The sequence below is a fragment of the Carcharodon carcharias genome, chromosome 9, assembly GCF_017639515.1.
Source record: "Carcharodon carcharias isolate sCarCar2 chromosome 9, sCarCar2.pri, whole genome shotgun sequence".
Taxonomy (NCBI): Eukaryota; Metazoa; Chordata; class Chondrichthyes; order Lamniformes; family Lamnidae; genus Carcharodon; species Carcharodon carcharias.
Genome location: NC_054475.1, coordinates 42,956,592 through 42,984,412, shown reverse-complemented (window position 1 = coordinate 42,984,412; position 27,821 = coordinate 42,956,592). Strand labels below are relative to the sequence as shown.

At 46.9% G+C, this 27,821-nt stretch overlaps 1 protein-coding gene across 1 annotated transcript in view; it reads left to right on the top strand.

Moving 5' to 3' along the window:
- Nucleotides 1–27,821, top strand: part of ppfia4 (PTPRF interacting protein alpha 4) — a 632,398-nt gene that overhangs the window by 459,107 nt on the left and 145,470 nt on the right. The window contains exons 4-5 of the mRNA XM_041195183.1: nt 7,896–8,060; nt 21,856–21,963. Coding sequence (XP_041051117.1) covers nt 7,896–8,060; nt 21,856–21,963 — 273 coding nt within the window. The remainder of the gene's footprint in view (nt 1–7,895; nt 8,061–21,855; nt 21,964–27,821) is intronic.

Genomic DNA, 27,821 nt, shown 5'->3' with positions numbered 1-27,821 from the left:
CCCGCCCCCTCCCTCTGCCTGCCCCTCCCTCGTGCCCCCCTCCCTCTGCCTGCCCCTCCCGCCCTCCCTCCCACTGTCTGCCCCTCCCGCCCTCCCTCCCTCCCTCTGCCTGCCCTGCCCTCCCTCCCTCCCTCTGCCTGCCCTGCCCTCCCTCCCTCCCTCTGCCTGCCCTGCCCTCCCTCCCTCCCTCTGCCTGCCCTGCCCTCCCTCCCTCCCTCTGCCTGCCCCGCCCTCCCTCCCTCCCTCTGCCTGCCCCGCCCTCCCTCCCTCTGCCTGCCCCGCCCTCCCTCCCTCCCTCTGCCTGCCCCGCCCTCCCTCCCTCCCTCCCTCTGCCTGCCCCGCCCTCCCTCCCTCCCTCTGCCTGCCCCGCCCTCCCTCCCTCTGCCTGCCCCGCCCTCCCTCCCTCTGCCTGCCCCGCCCTCCCTCCCTCTGCCTGCCCCGTCCTCCCTCTGCCCCTCCCTCCCTCTGCCTGCCCCGCCCTCCCTCCCTCCCTCTGCCTGCCCCGCCCTCCCTCCCTCCCTCTGCCTGCCCCGCCCTCCCTCCCTCCCTCTGCCTGCCCCGCCCTCCCTCCCTCCCTCCCTCTGCCTGCCCCGCCCTCCCTCCCTCCCTCCCTCTGCCTGCCCCGCCCTCCCTCCCTCCCTCTGCCTGCCCCGCCCTCCCTCCCTCCCTCTGCCTGCCCCGCCCTCCCTCCCTCCCTCTGCCTGCCCCTCCCTCCCTCCCTCCCTCTGCCTGCCCCTCCCTCCCTCCCTCCCTCTGCCTGCCCCTCCCTCCCTCCCTCCCTCTGCCCGCCCCTCCCTCCCTCCCTCTGCCTGCCCCTCCCGCCCTCCCTCCCTCCCTCTGCCTGCCCCTCCCACCTTCCCTACCTCTGCCTGCCCCGCCCTCCCTCCCTCCCTCTGCCTGCCCCGCCCTCCCTCCCTCCCTCCCTCTGCCTGCCCCGCCCTCCCTCCCTCCCTCCCTCTGCCTGCCCCGCCCTCCCTCCCTCCCTCTGCCTGCCCCGCCCTCCCTCCCTCCCTCCCTCTGCCTGCCCCGCCCTCCCTCCCTCCCTCTGCCTGCCCCGCCCTCCCTCCCTCCCTCTGCCTGCCCCGCCCTCCCTCCCTCCCTCTGCCTGCCCCGCCCTCCCACCCTCCCTCTGCCTGCCCCGCCCTCCCACCCTCCCTCTGCCTGCCCCGCCCTCCCACCCTCCCTCTGCCTGCCCCGCCCTCCCACCCTCCCTCTGCCTGCCCCGCCCTCCCACCCTCCCTCTGCCTGCCCCGCCCTCCCTCCCACCCTCTGCCTGCCCCGCCCTCCCTCCCACCCTCTGCCTGCCCCGCCCTCCCTCCCACCCTCTGCCTGCCCCGCCCTCCCTCCCTCCCTCCGCGCCGCCCGCCCTCCCTCCCTCCCTCCCTCTGCCCCTCCCGCCCTCCCTCCCTCCCTCCCTCTGCCTGCCCCTCCCACCTTCCCTACCTCTGCCTGCCCCTCCCGCCCTCTGCCTGCCCCTCCCGCCCTCTCTCCCTCTGCCTGCCCCTCCCGCCCTCCCTCCCACTGCCTGCCCTCCCGCCCTCCCTCCCACCCGCCTGCTCCTCCCTTCCTCCCTCTCTCTCTCCCTCCCACCCGCCTTCCCTCCCTCTGCCTTCCCTCCCTCTGCCTGCCCCTGCCGTGCGCCCTCCCTCCCTCCCTCCGCAAGCCCCCCCCCGCCTGCCCCCCCCGCCTGCCCCCCCCGCCTGCCCCCCCCGCCTGCCCTCCCCTCCGCCTGCCCCCCTCCGCTTGCCCCCACCGCCTGCACCCCCTCTCCGCCTGCCCCTCCCTCCTTTCCCCTGCCCCTCCCTCCTTTCCCCTGCCCCTCCCTCCTTTCCCCTGCCCCTCCCTCCTTTCCCCTGCCCCTCCCTCCTTTCCCCTGCCACTCCCTCCCCACCTGCCACTCCCTCCCCACCTGCCCCTCCCCTCCCTCTGCCCCTCCCCTCCCCCTCCCTCTGCCCCTCCCCCTCCCCTCCCTCTTTTCCCCTGATCCCCCTCCCTCTTTCCCCTGATCCCCCTCCCTCTTTTCCCCTAATCCCCCTCCCTCTTTTCCCCTGATCCCCCTCCCTCCTTGCCCTGATCCCCTCCCTCCTTCCCCCTCCCCTCCACACCCACTCCCACCCGCTCTCCCCACCCCCCCATCCCCAGCCCCCCTCCCCAGCCCCCCCTCACCCCTCCCCTTCCCCTCTCCCCCTCCCCTCCCTTCTCCCTTTCCACTCATCCCCTGCCCATTCCCCCCTCCCCATTCCCCTCAATCACCCCTCCCCATTCCCCTCAATTACCCCTCCCCATTCCCCATTCACCCTCCTCCCCATTTCCCCCTCACCATTTCCCCCTCCCCATTCCCATTCCCCCCTCCCTATTCCCCCTTCTCCATTCCTCCCTCCCCATTCCCCATTCCTCTCCCCATTCCCCCTCACCCACCCTTCCCTTTCCCCCTCATTCCCCCGCCCCCCCCATTCCCCCTCCCCCCCATTCCCCCTCCCCCCCCATTCCCCCTCCCCCCCATTCCCCCTCATTCCCCCATTCCCCCTCCCCCCCCATTCCCCCTACCCCCCATTTCCCCTACCCCCCCATTCCCCCTACCCCCCATTCCCCCTCCCCGCCATTCGCCCTCCCCGCCATTCGCCCTCCCCGCCATTCGCCCTCCCCGCCATTCGCCCTCCCCGCCATTCGCCCTCCCCACCATTTCCCCTTCCCCCATTTCCCCTCCCCCCATTTCACCTCCCCCCATTTCCCCTTCCCATTCCCCCATTCCCCCCTCCCCATTCCCCCCTCCCCATTCACTCTTCCCCCTCCCCTCCCCATGCCCCCTCTCCCCAATTCCCCCTCTCCCCAATTCCCCCCTCTCCCCAATTCCCCCCTCTCCCCACTTTGCCCCCTCTACTCACTTGCCCCCTCTACCCACTTGCCCCCTCTACCCACTTGCCCCCTCTACCCAATTTTCCCCCCTCTACCCAATTTTCCCCCCTCTACCCACTTTCCCCCCTCTACCCACTTTCCCCTCTCTACCCACTTTCCCCTCTCTACCCACTTTTCCCCTCAACCCACTTTCCCCCCCCTACCCACTTTCCCCCCCTACCCATTTTCCCCCTCTACCCACTTTCCCCCCTACCCACTTTCCCCCCTACCCACTTTCCCCCCTACCCACTTTCCCCCCTACCCACTTCCCCCCCTACCCACTTCCCCCCCTACCCACTTTCCCCCCCTACCCACTTTCCCCCCTCTACTCACTTTTCCCCCCTCTACTCACTTTTCCCCCCTCTACTCACTTTCCCCCCCTCTACTCACTTTCCCCTCCTCTACTCACTTTCCCCCCCTCTACCCACTTTCCCCCCCTCTACCCACTTTCCCACCCTCTACCCACTTTCCCACCCTCTACCCACTTCCCCCCCACCCACTTTCCCCCCCTCTACCCACTTCCGCCCCTCTACCCACTTCCGCCCCTCTACCCACTCCCACCCTCTACCCACTCCCCATTCTCCCCCTCCCTATTGCCCCCCTCCCCCCCTCTCTTGGCCTCCCCCTCCCCCCTCTTTCTCGCCCACCCTCCACCCCTCTCTCGCTCACCCGCACCCCCACCCCTTTCTCTTGCCCGCCCTCCCCTCTCTCTCTCGTCCACTGTTCTCCCTCTCTCTCTCTCTCTCTTGCCCACTGTTCTCTCTCACCTCTCTCTCTCTCGCCCGCCGTTCTCCCTCTCCCTCCCCGTCTTCTCTGAGCTTGACTCTCTTCTTCTGTCCTTGTTTGCTCACTGTACCTCTGCTTTCGCTAATGAGACCATGTGGCATGATGTTTTTCAGCTGTTTGTCCAATTTCAGGTGTTACTCTTGTCGTCCTGCCTTTTTTCTCTCACACACACATACACATACATACAAAACATACACACACACACGTCACTGAAAGAGCAAATCTTATCTAAATAATGTGCTTTCTGCAGAAATTACATGAAAGCTAAAGTCAAAACTCTATTTCATATAAACAAACTCCCAAATTCAAACAAAGAGTCAAATCTTCAACAATTAGTTACCAAGGTATCCCTGGGATAAAAGAAAAAAAGACTTGCATTTATATAGCACTTTTCATGACAGGCAGATGTCTCAAAGCACTTTACAGCCAATGAAATTCTTCTGAAGTGTTGCAACATAGCAGCCAATTTATGTGCAGCGAACTCCCAGAAACAGCAATGTGGTAACCATTGGATAATCTGTTTTTGTGATGCTGATTGATGGATAAATACTGGGGATGACTTTCAAAACAATGCCATGGGATCTTTTACATACACCTGAGCAGGCTGATGAGGCCCCGTTTTAAGTCTCATCCAAACGATGGCACATCTGCCAATGCAGCACACATTCAGCACTGCACTGAAGTGTCAGTCCTGATTGGTTTTTGTGCTCAAGCCCTGGACTGCGTCTAAAAGCAACTGGAGTGGGCAAGATTAAAGCAAGTTATCCCATATGTAGCAAGGAAAAGCATACAAATGAACCTGGCCCAATTAATAACAACTTGCATTTATATAGCACCTTTAGCATAGCAATAAAAAATCCCATGACGTTTCATGTGACCATTATCAGACACAATTTGGCAATGAGCCAGGTAAAGCGATATTAACACAGGTGACCAAAAACTTGGGCAAAGAGGTAGTTTTTAAAGAGTGACTTAAAGGAAGGAAAAGAGAGGTTGACGAGGGTAAAGCTTTCGGGAGAGAATTCCAGGCTTGGATCTTAGAGATCTGAAGGCATATGAAATGGAAATCCGGATGTGCAAAAAATCAAAATTGGAGGAACCCAGAGATCTCAAAGGATTGTCGGACTGGAAGGATGAATAGTTAAGACAGACAATCAAGATTCATTGCTCCCTACTCCAGGACCATCCTGGAAAACATAGATAACCCCCGGTTTCTTTTCTCTGCTGCAAACCTTTGTCTTAAACCTCTCTCCCTTGTCCCCTCCACCCCACTTCCAACAATAAGTGCAAGGGGCTTTCTTTGTCATGAAGGTCAAGACCATTCGATTAGCTGCCTCTGCTGCATCACTCCCTTCCACTAGCCCCCCTTGCCAAACTTCCTATAATGCCCCCAAATGCGCTAGTGGGGGGAAGTCACAATTTTCTCTAGTTTCTCTGCTATATCCTCCATGCCCTCTCCAAGTTCATTTTGCCCATGTAACCCATTTCCCGTTCCCTTGATCCTATTCCCACAAAACTGTTAATCACCCAACTTCCCCTCCTGGTCTCATGTTTGCTGGCATTGGTGTCTCTCTTTAGGTGTTGTCCCTTTCTCATTTAAATCTACCATCAACACCTCTGTCCTCAGAAAAGGAACCCTTGACCCCACCATCCATGCAAGCCACTGTCCCATCATCAAGCTTGCATTCCTCTTCAAAGTTCTTGAACATGTTGCTGCCTCCCAAATCTGTTCACATCTTTCTCGGAACTCCTTATTTAAAACCCCCAAACAGGTTTCTACCCTAGTCACAGAATCGAAACAGCTCTTATCAAATTCACAAATGGTATCCTACATGCCTGTGATAAGCTTCCCCCCTTGTTCTGCAGCCTTGACCGCACCATCCTCCTCCAACATTGCTCCACTGTTGTCCAACTGGATAGGGCTGCATTTGTCTAGATATATTTTTGTTTTTTAGTCATAACTAGAGTATCACTTGCAGTGGCTTCTCTTCCTGCTTCCACACCATTATCTCCTGTGTCCCCCGAGGATCTATCCTTGGTCCCCTCCTATTTCTCATCAATGTGTTGCCCCTCAGCGACATCATCTGGAAACATAGCGCTAGTTTTCACATCTATACTGAGGGCACCCACCTCTACCTCATCACCATCTCTCTTGACTCCTTCACTGTTAACTTATCAGACTGCTTATCTGACATCCAGTTGGACAAGCAGAAATTTCCTGCAGTTAAATATTGGGAAAACTGAAGCTGTTTTTGGGCCCTGCTCCAAACTCCGTTCCCTAGCTACTGACTCTAATCTCTCCCTGACAACAGTCTGAGATTAAGCCATTGTGTTTGCAAATCTGGTGCATTTTTGACCCTGAGATGGGCTTTCTACATCATATTATGCTGTCATTTTGACCGCCTATTTCCACCTCCATAACATGGTCTGACTTTACCCCTATCTTAATTCATTTGCTGCTGAGACCTTCATTCATGCCTTAATTACCTCTGGACTTCACTATTCCAATGCACTCCCGGCTGGCCTCCCACATTCTACCCTCCATATACTATAACTCTGCTTCCCACATTTTAACCCGCACCAAGTCTCATTCCTCTATCGCCCCTGTGCTTGCTGACCAACATTGGCTCCTAGTCAAACAATATTTTGACTTTAAAATTTTTATGTTTGTTTTTTAAATCACTCATAGCCTTGCCTTTTCCTTTCTCCTCCAGCCCCACAACCCTTCAAGATAGCTGCGCTCTTTTAATTCTGGTCTCTTGTGTAAGCCTGATTTTAATCGCTCCACCGATGGTGGCCATACCTTCAGTTGCCTCAGCCCCAAGCTCAGGAATATCCCCTCTCCACCTCTCCACCCCATTTTCCTCTTTGAAGACATTCCTTAAAACCTACCTTTTTTCCCAACCTTTTGGTCATCTGCCCTAATATCTGCCTATGTGGTCCTGTGTTTATTGTTTTATAAAGCTCCTATGAAATGCCTTGGGACTTTTAATTATGTTAAAGGCACAATATAAACATAAGTTGTTGTTGATTGGGCTATTAGATACAAAATTTCCATCATGTGGTGCATGAATACATATGCCATCTGACACCAAAAGGCCCATAAAAAAGGAAAACTCAAACAGAGGCCAGAGATTTCCATTAGCAGCTGGAACATAAAGTGAAATGACTTGGCTTGGCTTGACTACTAAACAAAGGTGAATGTCCAACCACATATCTATTCCTTCACTAAAATTGTCTACTTCCAGCTCCATAACATCCCCCAACCCTACTCTGCCTCAGCTTATCTTTCAACATGCTGGCCAGCCTCACAATTTCCACCCTCCATAAACCTGAGCTCATTCCAAAACTCTGCTGTCCATATCCTAACTCACAGCACATTCCATGCCTTAGCTCAGTGACCTATATTAATTTCTGGTCTGCCAATGTGTCGAGTTTAAAATTCTCAGGCCAGTTTTCAAATTCCTCCTGGCCTCACCCCTCCCTATCTTTGAAAACTCCCCAGCCCCACAATCCTCCAATATCTGCGTTCCTCTAATTACGTCCTTTTGCACATCCTCAGTTTTAATCACCTCACCATTGGCGGCCATGTCTTTGGCTGATCGGTTCTAAATATTGTATTCCGGATAGCCAGTTGATGAAGGTTGATACGAGAGCCAATCTTTACTCAATCTTACATTTATTTACAGAGTGAAACATTACAAGCATATACCTCCTAACTCAACCACACCAGAGTTTCAGTAAGTGTCTCTTTCTATGTGCTCAAGTGAAACCCTAATTGGTACCCTCAACTTGCATATAATTAAACACAATTGATACATAATTAACACTAAGCTTTTGAACTTACTCACTGCCCCTCTACCTTTCTTTCCTCCTTTAAGATGCTCCTTAAAACCTAATGCTTTGACCAAACTTTTGATCAATTGATCCTAATATTTTCATATGTGGCTCGGATATTGTTTAATAGCTCTCCGGTGAAGCACCTTGCAACACTTTACTAAATAAAAGTGCTATATAAATGCAAATTGTTGTTGCTGTCATCAATACCTTAATTCAGAACCATATCAAAATATTCTTGGATACGTGTAAAGGATGTTCAGCATGTGCTGGGATGGTCAAGCACCTAATTATATATGTTGAACCCCTTTTGCTTTTGATGAACTTAATGAAATAGTAACACCCAACTAATTTATGTTACCATGTTTATTCAACAGCTATTACTTGAACATCTGGAGTGCCTTGTGTCGAGACATGAGAGATCGCTGCGAATGACCGTGGTCAAGCGACAATCACAATCTCCTTCAGGAGTTTCCAGTGAAGTGGAGGTTTTGAAGGCATTGAAGTCATTATTTGAACATCATAAGGCTTTGGATGAAAAGGTGAGAAGGTAATTGGTGAGACAGAGTGCAAAGAGTTATGACTGATGATCACATTTGTGCCTTTCTTAACTTACACAAAGTATTTAATAAATAGCAAGGTTAGGTTAATCTCCAATTCTTCAGAATGGTGATTAGAGATCTGCTGGGAAACTCCCATTACTTCAAAAAGAAAGGTGAATTGGTTTTTGAAGTGAAACACCATATTTGAAATGCTTTGGGTGAAGGTTTTTAAATACTTGAATAACAGAATGCTGTTACCGATTTACTGTGGGTTTGAACTGAAATTGACTGTCTGCCAAAGTCAGTGTGATTGACGGTTATTGCATGTGACTTTGGATTTTCACTGAATCTGGCCAAATGCTGAGAGATGGGAGCACCTAACATTATTGTCTCTAAATGTGAAAAGCTTTGCTGGTAGCTCTAAATGCCTCACCACAATTACAGAGACTTATAAATTGAATATTTGTTATTTGACAGTTGCCAAGTTGCACTGTGTTTATCTCTGTGCTGCGGTTTTCATTATGTGTGATCTACTGTTAATCCATTTTGCTTCTGACATAAATACGGTGGCAGTGGGAATACAGTATTCTGTTGTGGTGGTACTCTGCATATGAATAAGAATAAATGCTGCATAAAAGAAAAATGGTTGCTCTAAGGGTTGGCCTAGAATAATGGGATTTCATAACTAATTCCTCAGATTTCATCCATTTTAAAAGGATTACGATCATAGATTTATTTACTGAGGAACTCCTGTTAAAATTGATTTTGTTCTAGAGCTGTAAACTGAAATTGAAATACTTAAGAGTTATGGTTTTTTAAACACTGCTGTAAACTATTTACTATTGACTAGAATGGTGATTGACCATCAAAGTCTCTGTGGGTAGCAGCCTGCAGATATGACTTTGGTTTTTCATTTTACCTGCCCTGTGGCTAATTCCTGGTAAAGCTGGATTGCAAACCATATAGATTGGCATTATGAGGGATTTCACACAATCTATTAGGAATGAGAGTCAAACCAAAGTCAGTTATTCTCCTGCAGGGAGATGAATCGATCAAATATGACTGACGTGATGGCCGGGGATTTCTGTGCCCACCAGCGTTGGGCATGTTCGGTGGCATGAGCGGACAATATGGCATGATCATGTTCTCAACAGCGCGAAACCAGTTTGCGATCGTCCTCTCAGCCTGTTGATGGCGAGCCGCGTTTCCCGCCATTGGATGTCGGGAACCTCATTGTAATACACCTGCATATCATGATTGGCCAACCCGCCAGAATCATTGCCCCCTCCCCCACCACTGGATCGTCCGTCCACCACGCCAGGAAAGACGATGTGTTTCACAACAGCATATAAAAGGCATGCACTTGGTGGTCTGCATTTTGAGGGGAACTCAGAGGTGAGTACACAGCAACGATGTGCAGCGCTCACCAGGGTCTCTTGTTGGAATTCAAGCGTGAGGCACGTTGGGTGGGGTGGGGAATCAAGGTGCGGGGCCTTGCGGTTGAGGCAACTTGTGGGAGGGGTGGGCATGGGCATCTTTGCGGTTAAATATAATGCATAAGCACACAGGCTGGGGGCTAGGGTGGGCGACGGAAGCGACCACGCATTAAGGACACCTTATATAAAGTGACCATCGCTGAAAAACTGAGACAGTTCAAGCGCAGCCATTGATATGATTGTAGTCGGGCTACTAGCTTATTTACACACTTGAGCAACACAGAGGCATCAAAGTGCCACCAAGTGCTCCAGGGCTCTCGACCCCTCAAGCAGACACTGCAAATTCATGAGCATTTTAGTCGACTGCAGAACAATTGGATGACTGTGCATGTCGTATAATCTCCTTGCTAAAGCTGGCCACGTGGCAGTCACTGTTGGAGGCGCTCACAGCCCCTCGCAATGTAGGCTTTCCTGGAGCAGTCACCCCAATGGCTCAAGCTAACAGCGCAGCCTTGCAGCACAGGTTAGGAGAATGCCTGCGCCTGAGCTGAGAGCACAGCATGCAGTCCAGTGGGCAAAGCTGCCGCCAATTGGTGAGTGAAGTGGGCCGGAGGTGGGTGGGGTCTTGGGCAGCGCACTAATCTCTGGCCATCCAAATGGTGGCCAGCACTCTCTGGGAAATGTTAAGGGACCTTCATACTTAACTAGGGGGAGGCAGTGGTGTAGTGGTATTGTTACTGGACTGGTAATCCAGAGACCCAGGGTAATGCTTTGGGGACCTGGGTTAAAATCCCACCATGGCATATGATGGAAGTTGAATTCAATAAAACTCTCGAATTTGAAGTCTAATGATGACCATAAAACCATTGTGGATTGTTGGGAAAACCCATCTGCTTCACTAATGTCCTTTAGGGAAGGAAATAAGACATAGGAGCAGAAATTAGGCCAATCGGCCCATCGAGTCTGCTCCGCCATTCAATCATAGCTGATAAGTTTCTCAACCCCATTCTCCCCGTAATCTTTGATCCCCTTACCAATCAAGAATCTATCTATCTCGGTCTTAAATATACTTAATGACCTGGTCTCCACAGCCTTCTGTGGCAATGAATTCCATGGATTCACCACTCTCTGGCTAAAGAAGTTTCTCCTCATCTCTGTTGTAAAAGGTCTTCCCTTTACTCTGAGGCTGTGCCCTCGGGTCCTAGTCTCTTCTACTAATGGAAACATCTTCCCCATGTCTACTCTATCCAGGCCTTTCAGTATTCTGTAAGTTTCAAGCAGATCTCCCCTCATCCTTCTAAACTCCATCGAGTATAGACCCAGAGTCCTCAAACGTTCCTCATATGTTAAGCCTTTCATTTCTGGGAACATTCTCGTGAACCTCCTCTGAACCCTCTCCAGGGCCAGCACATCCTTCCTGAGATATGGGGCCCAAAATTGCTCACATTATTCTAAATGTGGTCTGAACAGAGCCCTATAAAGCCTCAGCAGCATATCCCTGCTTTTATATTCTAGTCCTCTCGAAATAAATGCCAACATTGCATTTGCCTTCCTAACTACCGACTCAACCTGCAAGTTAACCTTAAGAGAATCCTGGAATAGGACGCCCAAGTCCCTTTGCACTCCAGATTTCTGAAATCTCTCCCCATTTAGAAAATAGTCCATGCCTTTATTCTTCCTACCAAAGTGCATAACCTCACACTTCCCCATGTTGTATCCATCTGCCACTTCTTTGCCCATTCTCCTAACCTGTCCAAATCCTTCTGCAGCGTCCCCGCCTCCTCAATTCTACCTGTCCCTCCACCTATCTTTGTATCATCTGCAAACCTAGCCAGGATTCCCTCAGTTCCTTCATCTAGATCATTAATGTATAAAGTGAAAAGTTGTGGTCCCAACGCTGACCCCTGCGGAACTCCACTAGTCACCGGCCGCCATCCTGAGAAGGACACCCTTATCCCCACTCTCTGCCTCCTGCCAGAGAGCCAATCTTCTATCCATGCTAGTACCTTGCCTTTTATCTTGGGCTCTTATCTTACTGAGCAGCCTCCTGTGCGGCACCTTGTCAAAGACCTTCTGGAAGTCCAAGTAGATAACATCCATTGGCTCTCCTTTGTCTAACCTACTCGTTACCTCCTCAAAGAATTCTAACAGATTTGTCAGGCATGACCTCCCCTTGATGAAACCATGCTGACTTTGCCCTATTTTACCATGTATTTCCAAGTATTCTGAAATCTCATCCTTAGTAATGGACTCTAAAATCTTACAACGACCGAGGTCAGGCTAATCGGCTTGTAATTTCCCGTCTTTTGCCTCACTCCCTTCTTAAACAGGGGGGTTACATTAGCGATGTTCCAGTTCTCTGGGACCCTCCCTGACTCTAGTGATTCCTGAAAGATCACCACTACCACCTCCACTATCTCTTCAGCTATTTCCTTCAGAACTCTGGGGTGTATTCCATCTGGTCCAGGTGATTTATCCACCTTCAGACCTTTCAGTTTTCCTAGCACCTTCTCCTTGGTAATGGCCACCATACTCACCTCTGCCCCCCGACTTTGGGGATGTCACTCGTGTCCTCACTGTGAAGACTGACGCAAAGTATCTATTCAGTTCCTCCGCCATTTCTTTGTTCCCCACTACTACTTGTCCAGCGTCATTTTCCAGCGGCCCCATGTCCACTTTTGCCTCTCTCTTTCCCTTTATATATCTAAAAAAAAACTCTTGCAATCTTCTTTTATATTACTGGCTAGTTTACCCTCATATTTAATCTTTTCCCTCCTTATTTCTTTTGTAGTTGTCCTCTGTTGGTCTTTGTAGACTTCCCAATCCCCTGGTTTCCCACTGCTCTTCGCCACATTGTATGCTTTCTCTTTAGCTATTATGCTGTCCCTGACTTCCCCTGTCAGCCATGGTTGTCTCATCCTCCCTTTAGTATGCTTCTTCTTCCTAGGGATGAACTTTTGCTGTGTCTCCCAAATTACGCCCAGAAACTCCTGCTATTGCTGTTCCACTGTCTTTCCTGCTAGGCTTATCTCCCAGTCAATTCTGGCTAGCTCCTCCCTCATGCCTCTGTAGTTGCCTTTATTCAACGGTAAAACCATTACACCTGATTCCAGCTTTTTCCTCTCAAATTGCAGGGTAAATTCTATCATATTATGGTCCCTTCCTCCTAAGGGTTCCTTCACCTTAAGCTCCCTTATCAAATCTGCCTCATTACACATCACTAAATCTAGAATTGCCTGTTCCCCAATGGGATCCCCCACAAGCTGCTCCAAAAAGCCATCTCATAGACATTCCACAAATTCCTTTTCTTGGAATCCACTACCAATCTGATTTTCCCAGTCTACCTGCATATTGAAATCCCCCATGATCACTGTAACCTTGCCTTTCTTACACACCTTTTCTATCTCCTGGTGTATGTTGTGCCCCACATCCTGACTACTGTTCGGGGGCATGTACATAACTCTCATTAGGGTTTTTTTTTACCTTTGCGGTTCCTCAACTCTACCCACACAGATTCTACATGATCTGACCCTACATCATTTCTTGCTATCGATTTAATTTCATTTCTTATTAACAAAGCAACCCCACCCCCTCTGCCAACCTGCCTATCTTTTTGATAGGATGTCTACCCTTGGATATTTAGCTCCCAGTCCTGATCCCCTTGCAGCCATGTCTCTGTAATGCCCACCACATCATATCTGCCAATTTCAATCTACGCCACAAGCTCATTTACCTTATTTCGTATACTGCGTGCATTCAGATACAACACCTTCAGTCTTGTATTTCCCGTCTTCTTTCTCATTGTCATCCCTTTATCTGATGTGCTTGAAGTTAGATTCCTAGCCCTTTCCAAACACTCTGTCCTATTTTGTGTTCTGGAGACTTTAATAGCCTCTCCTGGGCTCTCCTTTCTTTTCAGTGTTTTCATAATTTTCCATGAAGTTGAATCCCCCACCCCCCCCCCCGCCAAACCCCTCCCCACATGCTAACCTGCTGCTTTGTTTCCCATTAGTTATACTAATCCCATTAGTCAAATCTGTCGTCCTTACCTGGTCTGCCCTACATGTGACTTCAGACCCACAGCAATGTGGTTGATTCTTAAATGCTCTCTGAAATGGCTTAGCTTAGCACAACTAGGGATGGGCAGTAAATGCTGGCCTAGCCAAAAGGCTGTTAGTCCACCCATGTTAACCCATGTGTCTCTCTCTTTCATCCTGCAGGAGTATATTAGGAACATGGAGCCTGGTGAATTAGCTGTATGCCTGATGGCCTACAGAGAGTGAAGTTGACGGAGGGGAGGGCGACTGAGGCTCCTGGCTGCACAGAGGGAGGAGCAGCAATCTCAGGAAGAAATGGCTGCTAGGGCTCCTGCATGCGCTGCCGAAGAGCCACAGCGAGCCATTGCTGATTGGCACCTAGCAACACCCAGGGTCTATAGATGCCGATTTTCATTCCTTCAGATGACCGAGAACCAGTGTCGGTGAAGACTGCGCATGTCTAGGGAACTGGTCGGTCGCATCTGCCAGCTGCTGCAGCATTTGGCGCCATGGGGATATGGAGGGCATCCACTGCCAGTGGCCGTGAAAGTGACAGCGCTGCTCAATTTCTACACCAGTGGCTCCTTTCAGGGCTTCGCAGATCTCTGTGTGAGATCTCACACCCACAAGTGCAACCGTGAGGGCACGGAGGCCCTGGACTGTGACAACTGCCTTTATCTTGTGCAGAATGGTTTTACGTCGGAGTGACAAGAACACTGCTCATCAGAACAAGGAGCCATAGGCAGGGAGACATTCTTAGGAGTTTATTGACAATTGTGATCATTATGTACAAGTGATTAACGCCAGGCTGTGCAGCTAATTGTTCTTAACTTTCCTAACCCTGCCACTACGTCTTGGTGCTCCCTGGACGTCCACAGCGGAGGTGGAGGCAGCCTGCTGATTGTGATGCCCTGTCTGTGATGACCTTGGCCTGCGTCCTCTGGAGGGCCAAGACCTGGAGGGCTCTGGCCTGTTTTTGGGGTCCTGCTGTGTAAGAGTGGCACCCTCCTCGGCCTGTGAAGCTGGAGCTTCTGGGGTCACAGGAAAAACAGATTTGGATAGACAGGACGCTCCCGGACTCACCTGGATGGATGGCTCCAGAGTGTACACCTGCTGATCTCCTCCCAACGGGTGCCCGAGGGCCCCAGGCTGACTCCTTGAGAAGAAAGGGTAGCTGGAGTGAGATCGAGCTGACCGTCACCCTTCTCGAGTACACACTGTTGGAGACCAACTATAGCATCAGCAATGGAGTTGAGCCCCTGCTGCTGTGCAAGAACGAAGTCATAGACCAAGGTCTCCATGGCAGCCGCCATCCTATCAGTGTTGACCTTGGTGCGTTGGCATTCCGACGCTGTCACCTCAGAGTGAAGGCGGATGGACTCCTCCATCGTGCCTTGCAATCTGAGGAGTGTAGCGGACGTCCCTTCCTGACGTTCCTGAGCTTGCCTTTGCAACTGTGACATGAACCAGTCCAGAGGCTCGTCATCTGACTTGGACTCAGCAAATATCTGGCCTCCAGCAGTTCTCAGAGTGCTGGACACCTGGGAAGTCCCTGCCGCCACCTGCTGTGGAACAGACAATGCGATGTGCTCACCAGATTGTGATCCCAAGGCTACTCTAAAGCTAAGTTCCACCAAGGTGTGTTGTCTCTGCTCTGGTGGAGGTGTGGATGAGCACTGTGACAGGCTGTGGAGGGTGTCTCCAGATTCCTCTTCAAAGCTTCCTTCAGAGCTTGATTGAAGGCCCTGGGTCATGGACTCCATCGGCTGTTTTTCACATGTGCCTGCAGAAGCAAGGGAAGATGATCAGTGCATGGCAGTGGCCTGTGAAACAGGACACATCACTCACTGCATGATTGTCTGATGGATGTTGTACTGCTGGACCCTCACTTGGTAGAGCAGCGCCGACCTCACTGTCAGCACAGGACCAGTGCAGATTGTCACTGGCCAGCTAGATGGCTCTGTTTTCAAAGCCTATGAGGACCTTTATTTCAGGCATTCCTCCACCAGTCTGCAACCTCTCCCTCTTGTTGTGTGCCAGCTTGTCCTGCATGAATAGAGATGGAGAGAGTGTAAGCAGCACACCTGCCAGGCCAGATAATAAGTATACCTGGCATTTGTGGGTGGTGAGTGGTCCTATGGATGGGGTGAGGATAATGACAGTGCGACAGTGTGAGAGAGTGAATGATGATGTCCTTTGAACTGCAGTGTGTGAGGTCCCTGTGGACGTATGATGGCTTTCTGAGTGTGAATTGAGAATGATGAGAAGAATGACTTACTCTGGCAGAATGGAGGATATCATTTATCCTCTTCTGGCACTGGGTGGCTGTCCTCTTTTGAAGGGCTGACCACCACTGCCACTGCCTCCCAAGCCTGTTTGGTCATGCTACTGCCCATCCTGCGGTCAGTGCGGAGGTTAGAGGACATCCTGGTGGGTGTCCATGGCATCCAAAAAGTGTTCCAATGATGCGTCGCTAAACCTGGGGGATGCAGTTGTCTTGCCTTCCTTGGGTACCTTTCCTGCAGCAGTTGTGGGCTAGAAGCACTAAGATGTGATGTGCACGGCTGAACTTTAAATATGGCGCCCAGCATGATGAAGTAGCGCGGTGATGGCAGGCGAGTGAATAAGAGCCTGCCCGCCATGGAAACGGTGTGTTTCCCAGGAATGCATAAATAATGTGGCAGGTTTGGGATGATACGGCACTTGGTGCAAATCTAGGATGATTCCAACCGATGTGAGGAATAGCGTTCTTACACATAATTCAGCTCTAATTAAGCTGAAGAGGGCACATTTTTAAATTTGTATCGACACAACAAATGTAGACAGGTCATTGGGAACATAGGACACAGCTATTTCTTTTCTCTGTAGTTTGACAGATTACTGGTTTCAGATGTCTTATCTGAACAGGAAACATTGTTTGTAATTATAAGTGTATTTTTATTTTAATCAATGGAGCGACTATATTTGCTTCCATCATAATTCAGTGTGTATAGAGCCTGTGCTATAGCAATTTAGAACTGATCCTACTGCTGTGCTCTCTCCCCACAGCCCTGCCTCTCTCTTGGTTTCAAATAATAATGCAGTTTTCCTTAAAAGGTGCATAGCATCTTCATCTGCTGTTGCAGATCTTCACATGCCCTGTGTGAAGACATTGCTCCTTTAACCTCTCGTCCTTAATTTTAAGTTAATGATTCCACATTACCTGATTACCCCATCATATAATCCTTCCCTATTCACTTTATTAAAATGTCTTTGTAATCTGCAAAAAGAACTCTGCTAAATCGCCTCTTGGCCCCAAATTGTCCCAGTATCTGAAGCCTCTCCTTACAACCATAGTCCCATTCTCAACATCTTCCTGATTAAAGCTATGCCATAGAAACATTGTAGTTTTAGTGACTTATATAATGTGGCGCCTGAGACTGCACACAATGCCCTGTTTTCTGATGATTTATCATTTTCTCTCTTTAGTCTTATAATGCATGATTCTATTTATAAAACCCAAATATTGTTGCCTTTTTTCATGATTTAAAATCCCTGTACCTGCACTTTCAGGCAATTATCAGTTTAAGCATCCAGTACTCATTATTCGCCCACACCCTTCAGCATCCATCTATTAGTCAGTCAGATGGTAACAAGAGAGCATCAGTTGAACATAATTTCAACTAGAATTAAGGGATAGTTAGATTTCTTTGCTACAACCTTTGTTGAAGTCGAGCCCATAACTTATTTTCAAAGAGAAGTCGTTATTTGGAAAAGAGAAATATTAGAATATAGGAGCAGAAAAGAGGCTGTCTGCCTAACCTGGTGAGAATCGAGGACGCGGAATTGATGGGCTAAAAGTTTCTGTATTAAACATTCCGTTGTCCTGAGTTGCAATGGGCTGGGGCAACATTTTCAGTAATGTTACTTTCTTAAATCTCTCAATTCTGCCGCTCTTTAAAATAAATTTCCAAACTCCGTGTCATTTCCTAATTCTATCAAACTGTGTGTTCCATTGCTTAAGAAAGTCAAAATCATTACTATGTCCATTAAACCTGTTTAGCTTTAGAGCTATTGCTTCATCAGTTAGACAGGTTAACTTTAGAAATTAAACTGTGTGAATAAGTATTTCAACAAAAAATGTAAAATTTGGTCGTGTACTGGGCCAGGGCATTGACATGAAATTTGGACCTGAGCGTTGCTGGAGGCATATTATCTAAATGGTGAGAGATCGCAGGGCTCTGAGATACAGAGGGATCTGGTTGTCCTAGTGCATGAATCACAAAAGGTTAGTATGCAGGTACAACAAAAATGAGCAAAACTAATAGAATCTTATCATTTATTGAAAGGGGAATTGAATACAAGTGTAGAGAGGTTATGCTTCAGTTATGCAAGGCATTGGTGAGACCACATCTGGAGTACTGTGTACAATATTGGTCTCCTTATTTAAGGAAAGATGTAAATGCAGTTCAGAGTAGGTTTACTAGATTAATACTTGGCATGGGCGTGTTGTTATGAGGATAGGATAAGCTTGTATCCATTGGATTTTAGAAGAGTAAGAGGCAACTTGATTGAAACATATAAGATCCTTAGGGGACTTGACAGGGTGGATGTGGAAAAGATATTTTCTCTTGTGAGAGAATCTAAAACTCAGGGTCACTGTTTAAAAATACTGGGTCATCCATTTAGAACAGAGATGAGGAAAAGTTTTTTTTTGAGGATTGAGAGACTTTGGAATTCTCTTGCTCAAAAAGTGGTTGAGGCAAAGTCCTTGAATATCTTTAAGGCAGAGGTAGATAGATTCTTGACAAGCAAGAGGTTTAAAGGTTATCCGGGGTTGGCAGGAATGGACAGTTGAGATTAAAATGAGATCAGTAATGATCTTATTGAATAGTGCAGTAGGAGCAAGGGGCCGAATGGCGTACTCTTGCTCCTAATTCGTATGTGTGTTTGTGACAGCTCTAGAGAAGTAAGTCTTGCAGGTGAGGTAATTTTGAAGAATTTCTGTTGTAAAGTCTTTGGAGATGTTTTTGGAGTCGTTCTAGTGAACTCCTGGAATTGGCAGGCAGTGCTGCTGCATTATTGCAGGGAGGACAGAGGATTACATGACCTGTCCCCACACAGGCTACAGCAGATATGGGGGTTGCAGCCACAGTGCCTCTGGGTATGGAACATGTCAGAGAGAATGAGCAGAGGCTGCAGAGAGAGTATGCTCTGCACCATACTCTCTGCTAAATTGAAACTTGACTCTTCGTGCTCTTCAACAGTGACAGGAGACTGGCTGACACCTCAGCCAATGCACCAAGCATTTCAGTGAGCATCCTCATCAATGTTCTCCAGTGTGTCACACCATTGAGGTCCTCACTTGAGACCCCTGGTAGCAGAACTTGTCCAAAACCTTGCCCCTTAAGGGAACTTGCACAGAAATGATCCTTTCCCCCGGCATGGCTGCAGCCCACTCATGCTCACTGACTCACCATATGCAGATCCTAACCCTGTATCATTTCTAAGGCACATACCATGTCAGTATCTGAGCTTGTGGCTGCACTCTTCATTAGGGCTGTGGCTACTGTGATTGGACAGGGGGCACCTCTTTGGGTGTCTGAAAGTAGAAAATCGAAAGGAGAAGGTTGGTGTGAGGGAAGGGGTAGTAGGATGGGAAGCAAGAGTGGTGGTAGCATCTGCAGCAACCATACCATCATACTGAATGTTCTCAGTGATGCAGGATGCCACGAGTTCTGTCGCATCATGATGCAGAGGAACATGGCCTACATAGGGCCCAGGAGATGCAGGCATCCTCATTACCTGCTGGTTCTGCTCTGATCCCTATTATTGTGTTCCATCATGTCATTCATGAGAGAGGGAGAAATGTTAACAATTGTGTAGCTCTGTGTTTGGGTAATGCGCCTGCTACAGCAGAACAGCTGAAAGATTGTGGAGCCAGTGAGAGGTGAATGTAAGAATGTGTGAGAGTGAAGTGGGTGGTAACTGGATGTTGACATGAGTCCTGTGTGCCAGGGACTGCTGCTGGGTGAGTGACGGGGATGTGGTGCATTGAGCAACATGAAAGGTTGGTGGAGTGCTGGATTGGAGATGTTATGTGAAGGTACATTCACTGACTTTGACCGCTCGTGTGAAGTCATTAGCCTTCTTGTGGCACTGCTGCTGGGTTCTTGGGACTGGACACTGACAATTCATCTCCCTGGCCACCTGCTCACATTCCCTTCTCAGAGTGATCTTTCAAGGCTTCCTGGGCCTCTGCAGAGCCATGGTGTCTCTCCTCCTGTACACCTCCAGCACTGAGGTCCCCAGCCCTGCATCTCTAACAATGGAGACCTCTGTCTTCATTGTTGTTCCATTTTTTTTCACAATTGCAGAAATAAAATAAGCACTAGCCACCTGTAATTCATTGCAGCTTTCCTTGAAGAAGAACAAACTGCCATTAAGAACAGAAGGCTGGCTGCACCATGTGCTTTCTATAAATGCTGCTCAGCTCCCCGCTGAGTGCAGAAGCAGCCATCAGTGCAGCAGACATTCATCCCTACTCAACAATTGTAAATGATAGTCTGAAATTTAGGCACTGCCCACATCCATCAGAATTGGCCTGGGCAGATCACAACTCATAATCCCATTGCCTGAAAAATTGCCCAAACCAATCCTGAGTTCTATATTGCGAAGGTTTCAATGCTCCCAGGGCAGTTAGCAAATTGTAACTTGGTGAGACAGTGTTATAGAACATCGAAATGTCAGGTTCCTACCTGCAGCTCTCCACATGATAAATTCAAAATGTGTATTTTTGGAGTGACTCCTGTCATGACATGACTCATGGAGACTATGAGCATTCTGTTTAAATTGATGGCTTCTTTATCTACCCACGTAAAGGTAGCCCAGACAAAACTCATAATCAACATGTATTCAGTCTGCCAACATATCAGAAACTTGGGGTGGATGATACAGAAAAATTGAAATGTGGCACACAGGAGAGAATTTAGAAAGTGACAGATAGTCAGGCATATCAGTCTGTGTTCAGCCATGTATGTTAGTCTGTGCTGTACACATGAGCTGCCACTGAGCTCCAAATGTTAATATCAAATGGAGCTTCCTGAAGAATAGTCACGTGAGTTGAGAACAGGCCTGTCTGTGGCTACTTGTCACAGTATTTTGTTTTAAAGCGATAGGTACTTACTCTCCATTTTAATTACTGGTACTGATCAGTTTATTGATGAGTTAACAAACAACAGTGCCCTAAATGGGAGATTGTTTTATATCCTGAATCTCGCTGATTTTTCTTTACTGAGTTTCTGGGGTTATTTTAAATTCTTCACTTGTTTCCCAGTGATGGCTTTATCTCCTGAGATATTTTCAGGGTTCAGATCTTGCCCTTGACCTTCAGGGTAAGTGTCAGATTGATACTGTTTTATTTATTCCAAAAGCTCTCATTGTCACAAGCACTGTCGACTTCCCCTTTGAAGAGTGTTTGCTGCCACGTTGACTGTTAAATAAGAAAAGCATTCATAGTGTTACGATGAGCGTAGCTTTTTCTCCGTCTCTCCTTCCTGTTCTCCCAGTATTATGGCTAGTTCTGCATACATTATTCTGCCACATTTAGGTCAGGACAAAGCAGTTTCTGCTTCATGGAAAACTGGCATTATTGCCTCTGGAGTTGGATTGACTTTGTCACACAGGATCGCCAATGGAAATTCAAATTTGTGGCTGCAATATAAACTGGAGTTTCCCATATAAAAACAGAAATACCTGGAAAAACTCAGCAGGTGTGGCAGCATCGGCGGAGAAGAGCAAACTACCATGCTTGGGCTTGCAGTCAGACTCGTGTCAAACATGTTGTTCCATAGTAGCTTTTGTTCTGTAATGTGGCAACATATTGATGCCAGTTATGCAGGCATTCAGAGAGTGGAAATGCAGTTGAGAATCACCAGCTAAATCACAAGTGGAACAACAGTAGACACCCAGGTCTGAGGTCTGTGCAACCATTGTGCACGTGAAAATAAACATCACTCATAGTATGCAATATAACTACACCCTAACAGGATGCTGTTCCTGCAGCTTAATCATTGACTACTGGGAAGTCATGTTCCCCACTGCTCCTCTACTCATCTGCAGCACCCCCACCACCCCCTTACAAACTCACATAACCACTGTATGGCTGGGATATGTAATTTGCTATGCAAGGTACTTATGGGTATGAAGCTGGGTCCTACCATTCCCTAATGCACTGTGCTGCTCGGATCCCAACTCTCTCTCCACGTGTTCAGTTTTATTAACTTAATCTACAATTATGAACCACAAAGTGCTTGAGTGCATTTCCTGTTCTTATTCTTCAAGGTTCGTGAGCGTCTCCGAGTTGCACTGGAGCGGGTATCAACACTAGAAGAACAACTGTCTTCAGCCAATCAGGAGGTAGGACTGCAAATTTCTAACAAGGTTGTGCTTGTTGTCTGTCATTACAAGCACACTAAAGAGTTTGACTGTACACTTGAGTATTGGCGGAAACTTGAAACCTATTGGGGTATACTTAATGATTTTTGCATAGTTTAGTTTGGGAAGTTTGGACCCTGTGACATTTATGCTACACATATCCTGTTCATTATCAAATGAGGCCTACAGACTGATCATTTAATCTTAATTCTATGCCTTCAATTTATTTGCTCAATATAAATAGATTGAATTAACCCTTCCCTAGTAAAAACAAAAGACTGCAGATGCTGGAAATCTGGAAAAAAAACAAAAATTGCTGGAAAAACTTAGCAGGCCTAAGTTTGGAGAGGAAGACAGAATTAATGTTTTGAGTCCAGATGACTGTTCTGAAGAAGAGTCATCTGGACTTGAAACGTTAACTCTGCCTTTCTCTCCACAGATGCTGTCAGACCATCCCTAGTAAAAGTTGTTTGTTCTTGTGGTTGTATAAGGAAGAGGTTCAGAGGCATGGAGTCTAAACAGCAACCATTAATTGCAGAACGTAACTATGTATAGATATACAAGACAGTAGGCTTCTTCAGTCCAAGCCATGTGCTTTCTCCATTCAGACTAGTCATATGGCTCCCTTTACATTATTATGTATGCAGTACTGTTTTCCCAGTCCCATATTAACCCTTTCAGTCCTGAACAGCCTAATAACACAGTGAATAAACTCGAATGCCGCACGGTTATTGTAAAAATGCAGTTTACAGTGATTTAAGCTGAAATAAAATGTTGCAACTTAATGTAGGGTTGCCATCCTGTCTGTCGTTTGAGTGGGCTGTATAAGTAGTTCTGTATTTCAAACTAAAAGTTCACTTTCTCTTTTTAAGTTACTTCTCTCTTCTGTTGTGGTGACAGTAATTATTAAAACTAATAGGTTTTCAAGGAATTTTCACCAGTATCAAAGCAAGCATCAGAGCCTGAGCAATAATGCTACCTGGGTTGCCAACTATAGCTGGACATTCCTGGATGCTTTATCACACAACTTCCTGCCTCTAACTGCACCCAATCACACATCCTTTTTTCCCATCTCCAATATTTTGTAGCTGAAGGAAAAGTATGCACAGAAAATGAGTAATAAACGTCCTAACGAAGTTTCTCCTAGGTTTCTTGAGGCAGTGCCCAGGAAATTAATCTTCAATTCCGGACAATCCTGGAGGGTTGGCAACCCTAATTCTACTAAACGTTCTACCCCCCTGCCTTTACCTCACCCAAGTCCTGCCACCTGGTCAGTTTGAACATGCCTAAATATTGTGCCCCTGCTTACATCGTTTACAAGTTTCAGTTGAGAGACCAGAACTGGCTGAACATGTGTATACATACAACTACAGTCCTACTATTCAGAAGATATAAATACAGGTTTTGATTTCCTGCAGGACTGAAATTCATGACTGAAAGTAGCCTTCACAGTTTGCTTGCATGCAAAGTATAAGATGCAACATTGTAACTTCAGTCTTCAGTGTTGAGTGTCATGATATAATCACACCCAGCACCACAATTAACATTTAGTGCAACAATTAATATAATGATGTAGCACTGCAAAAAATAGGCTTACTTTACACAGGAGACTTGAGGGACTTCTTTATTTTCTCTTCAATTCCATCCTTTGGCAGTGAGACAAACGGCAATAAAAAGTGCATAAGTTATTAAGAATAGCTATTCTGTCAGCATTGAGGCTTGTGTGCTGACCGCAAATTAATGAAGTCTTTCTGGTTCTGGTGAACCAAATTTGGACCATGTTCCAGCCCTTTTGATAATGGGATGATATGAAAATCCTCCTGTAGGAATCAAAGTGAATTATTAATTTAATAAATTGATTTAGGTCGTTTAATGCATGGACTAGAGTCTGTTGATAAGCATGAATAAAAGTTCAGAGGATATAACCTGAGAATCTGATGCTCAATTGGTTGATTAATATTATCTGAGGATTTGATTGAGATTTTCAAAATTGTGTGGGGTCTGGATAGAGTAAATAGCGAGAAACTGTTCCTGTTAGCAAAACGGTCAAGAAGCAGAGGACATTGATTAAGGATGATTGGCAAAAGAAGCAATGGTGACCTGCATAAATAAGATTTTCCTCAGCAAGTGGTTAGGATCTGGAATGCTCTGCCTGAATCTGTGTTGGAGGCAAATTCAACTGAGGCCTTCAAAAGAGAATTAGATAATAGTGTGAAGTGAAAAATTTGCAGGCCCACAAGGATGGGAGTGGGTCGAGGTGAGTTGATTTTCCAGAGAGCCAGCACAAACATGACAGGCCAAATGGTCTCCTTCAGTGCTGTAACCATTCAGTGATTTTATGAATCCTTTGTTATGTTGTGTTCTTCAAAACATATTCAAGCCTTCATTGTTATTTTTATTACATTCAAGCAATTTTTGGAACCATTTTTGTAGAGGTTATTTTACCTATGCCATTGATGAGTGTCACAATGGACAGCAAGTCAATTAGCATATTGAGTTTTGTTTCACCATGTTATTGGAGAAATGCATATTTTCTCTATGCAGTAAGTAGTGTTGAAACCATAGTTGCAAAATGAACACCAGTTCATGTTAGTCCTTGAGGAGTATATTCAGCCCAATGTTTCCTGGTTCTGATTAGGATGAAAAATTCAATTATGTTTTAACTCCTTTTTCACTAGCGAACAGGAATTCAGCCAGGTGAGATGGCTTGACTTGGCTTACTTGCTACGGAATGCAATTAATTTAACTATCTGTGGAGTTGCACCCGAGTAAAGGAGTTGTCATCTCCATAAAGGGGAAGGAGGGAAACTTCTGCTGGCAAATTTCTCAACATTTCCAATCCTCATTGTCATAGTATCAATAACTATACATGGCTGCCATTATAATTTGCAGAGCTGATGAAAACAATTTTTGACCAGTAAATGTCCCATGTATAGAGAATGTATAGGAAGTGTTGAATTAGGTACAAATACAAACATAATTTTCTCAATTGGATTCATAATCAGGAAAACAGCAACAAGTTGAATTTGTATTGTGCTTTTACTATAATAAAACATCCCAAGGTGCTTCACAGACCAAGAATGAAATCAAGTCGTATTAGGAGAAATTGGGTCAGATGACCAGAAGCTTGGTTCACATCCACATGCTGCTGAAAAGATATGTTATTATTCTTTTTTAAACAGCTGCATTGCAGTGGTTAGTTCCTCCAATGGAAGCTGCTAACTGGAGCTGGGAGTAGTGCAGCATCAATAATTCCTACCAATGAGTTGTGTCTCTTGAGTTTTCAGTGCCTATTATCAATCAGCCTGATGAACAGTGAGTTTCCGCTGATCAACACAGAGCACTGTGATTGGATATTTAGAAAATGTGATGCAAGTAAAGGCCACTTGCTCTATTACTTCCTGATATTATGGATAACCTTTATTCTGGAGGTGAGAATGCATACAGGACAAATTGTATGTAGGCCGCATATTTAGAACAAGTCTTCAAATAAAGGAGCTTGAAATAATTAATCTGTCTCATCAATACAGTCCCCTTAATTTGACTGTTTTAATTGTTTTCAACTTCAGGTCCACAGTATAATTTTGATTAGCGAATGGCAGTCGTTTGAATGAGGTGCTTTGATCAGATGTCCAGGGAGTGCTTTAAAGGAGTTTTTGAGGGTTTGAATATATTTTACATGCTTCAAAAAAAACTTGCAAGTGGACATTTGCCTTGTTTTGCATATAGAAGATGATTCCTGAGGCAATGCACTGCAAAAATCAGTGAGGCAATGGCCCGGAATTCGCTGTGGCAGGCATTGAATGGTGTCTTTAGATTCGCCCCTGCACCCTTTAGCTCATAAAATAATTTGTCCACAAAGTTGCTTTAAGTGCAAGCTGCTAATGGCACTGTGAAGGAAGCAAGGCACCTGAAACATGATCAAACAGTGCACTTCCTTAACCAATGAAATTTAAAAATTGTGAAATAAACACAGGAAGGACTGAGAAGGAAATTGCATTAAAGAGGGCGAATTCATTGTCAAATCAAGTACCGAAAGAGAAACAGAGGGGGAAAGATATTAGATTAGGAAAGAAAAGAGACAAAAAAGTAAGAAATAATTATAATATACATTTTTAAAATCTCTCTGAAAAATTGAGAGCCTGAAAAAATGCACTCCCTAGTGGATTGGCCATGTCTGGGAACAATCCACTAGGGAATGCAGAATACACAGGCTGTCTACCTCCCCAGTGAGAACAAGCAATATAGCTGTTGACACCTGGGAAGCACTTAGACATGCAGTGGTGCTGCTAGTGACCTGGGAGCACAATGGCTGACTTCTCTCTTGGCCAGAGGGTTTTCCAGGGTATGAGGGATTTGAAAGGAGAAGAGCACTGACATAATCGAGTTTAAAATAATCTGAAGATGAAACGTTCTGATTTTTCATTGGAAGCTAGCAGCATTTTCAATGAACAGCAGGAGCCTTTCCTCCCTTCTCTCCTCACCCACTAGCAAAAGCATCCCTCAAGGTTAAATTATAAACCAGGCCCATTGATCCTTTGCTGAAGTTAATAACACAATGAGGATTGTTGCCAAATGTCATTGTAACTGGAGCTCTTGGTGTTCATGAAGCCCAAAACTGCATTTATGTGAAGGGATCCTCCAATCACTGTATGAAAGCTATCACTTGTATCTTGCACTAGCAGTGCTTCAGTACATTCCTACAGCAATCTACTAACTGAACCCATGTGTTTTGCTTTTTTTTCATTCTTTCACAGGTTTTGGGCATCACTGGCTAGACCAGCATTTGTTGCCCATCCCTAATTGCCCTTGAGAATGTGGTTGCTTCTCTCAAACTGCTGCTGTCCATCGGTGTAGGTACACACAGTGCAATTAGGATTGCAAATGTTATGTTAGCATTCATTGCAAAAGGATTGGAGTAGAAGATTAAATGAGTCTTACTACAATTATACAAGATGCTGGTGAGATCACACGTGGAGTGCTGTGTACAGTTTTGATCTCTAACATAAGGAAGGATTTATTTGCCTCAGAGGGAGTGCAACATAGGTTCACTGGGCTGGTTTCCTGGACTGAAAATATTATAAGTTAACTAGGTATTTGGTTCATTAGAATTTAGAAGAACCTAATTGAAACATAAAATTGTTATGGAGTTTCCCAGGGTAGATATTTGGAGAATGTTGCTCTTGGCTGGAGAGTCTAGAACTAGGCATCACAGTCTCAGAATGAGGGGTCAGCCATTTAGGACTGAGATGAGGAGAAATTACTTTTCATTCAAAGAGTTGAGAGTCTTTGGAATTCTCAACTGCAGATGTGGATGCTCAGTCATTAAGTATATTCAAGACAAGTTGATAAATTTTGGGTACTAAGTAAATTTAAGGCTATGGGGATTGTGCAGGAAGTTGGATTTTGAGGTGGTTGATCAGCTATGTTCTTATTGAATAGTGGAGCAGACTTGAAGGGCCAAATGGCCTCCGCCTCCTATTTCTCATGTTATTTTGCTATCTCATGAAAAGTGACATTGCTTTATACTGGCTAAACTGCCACACTATGTCCATGTAACAATATCAGCTATGAGGTGTAGTAATTTGCAGTAGATGGGAAGTTGGGATTTTACACATTTTGATCAAATACCAAGGTGGTCGCCTGTTAGGCTTTAGCATCGTGGGTGTTCTTCTGGTGGATTGTGTAAATATAATCCTTCTTACTATGGTAACTGATTGTCTTTCGCTTCCTCACCACTTGAAGTAAATGGAAAGTGTTTCTGGTATTTGAGGAGTGTGAAGTGTGATAAATTCCTTGTGATAGCATGCCCCTGTCACTGAACAGTAATTATGGGTATTCTGACTGTAATCACATTGCATGGTCCAGGATTA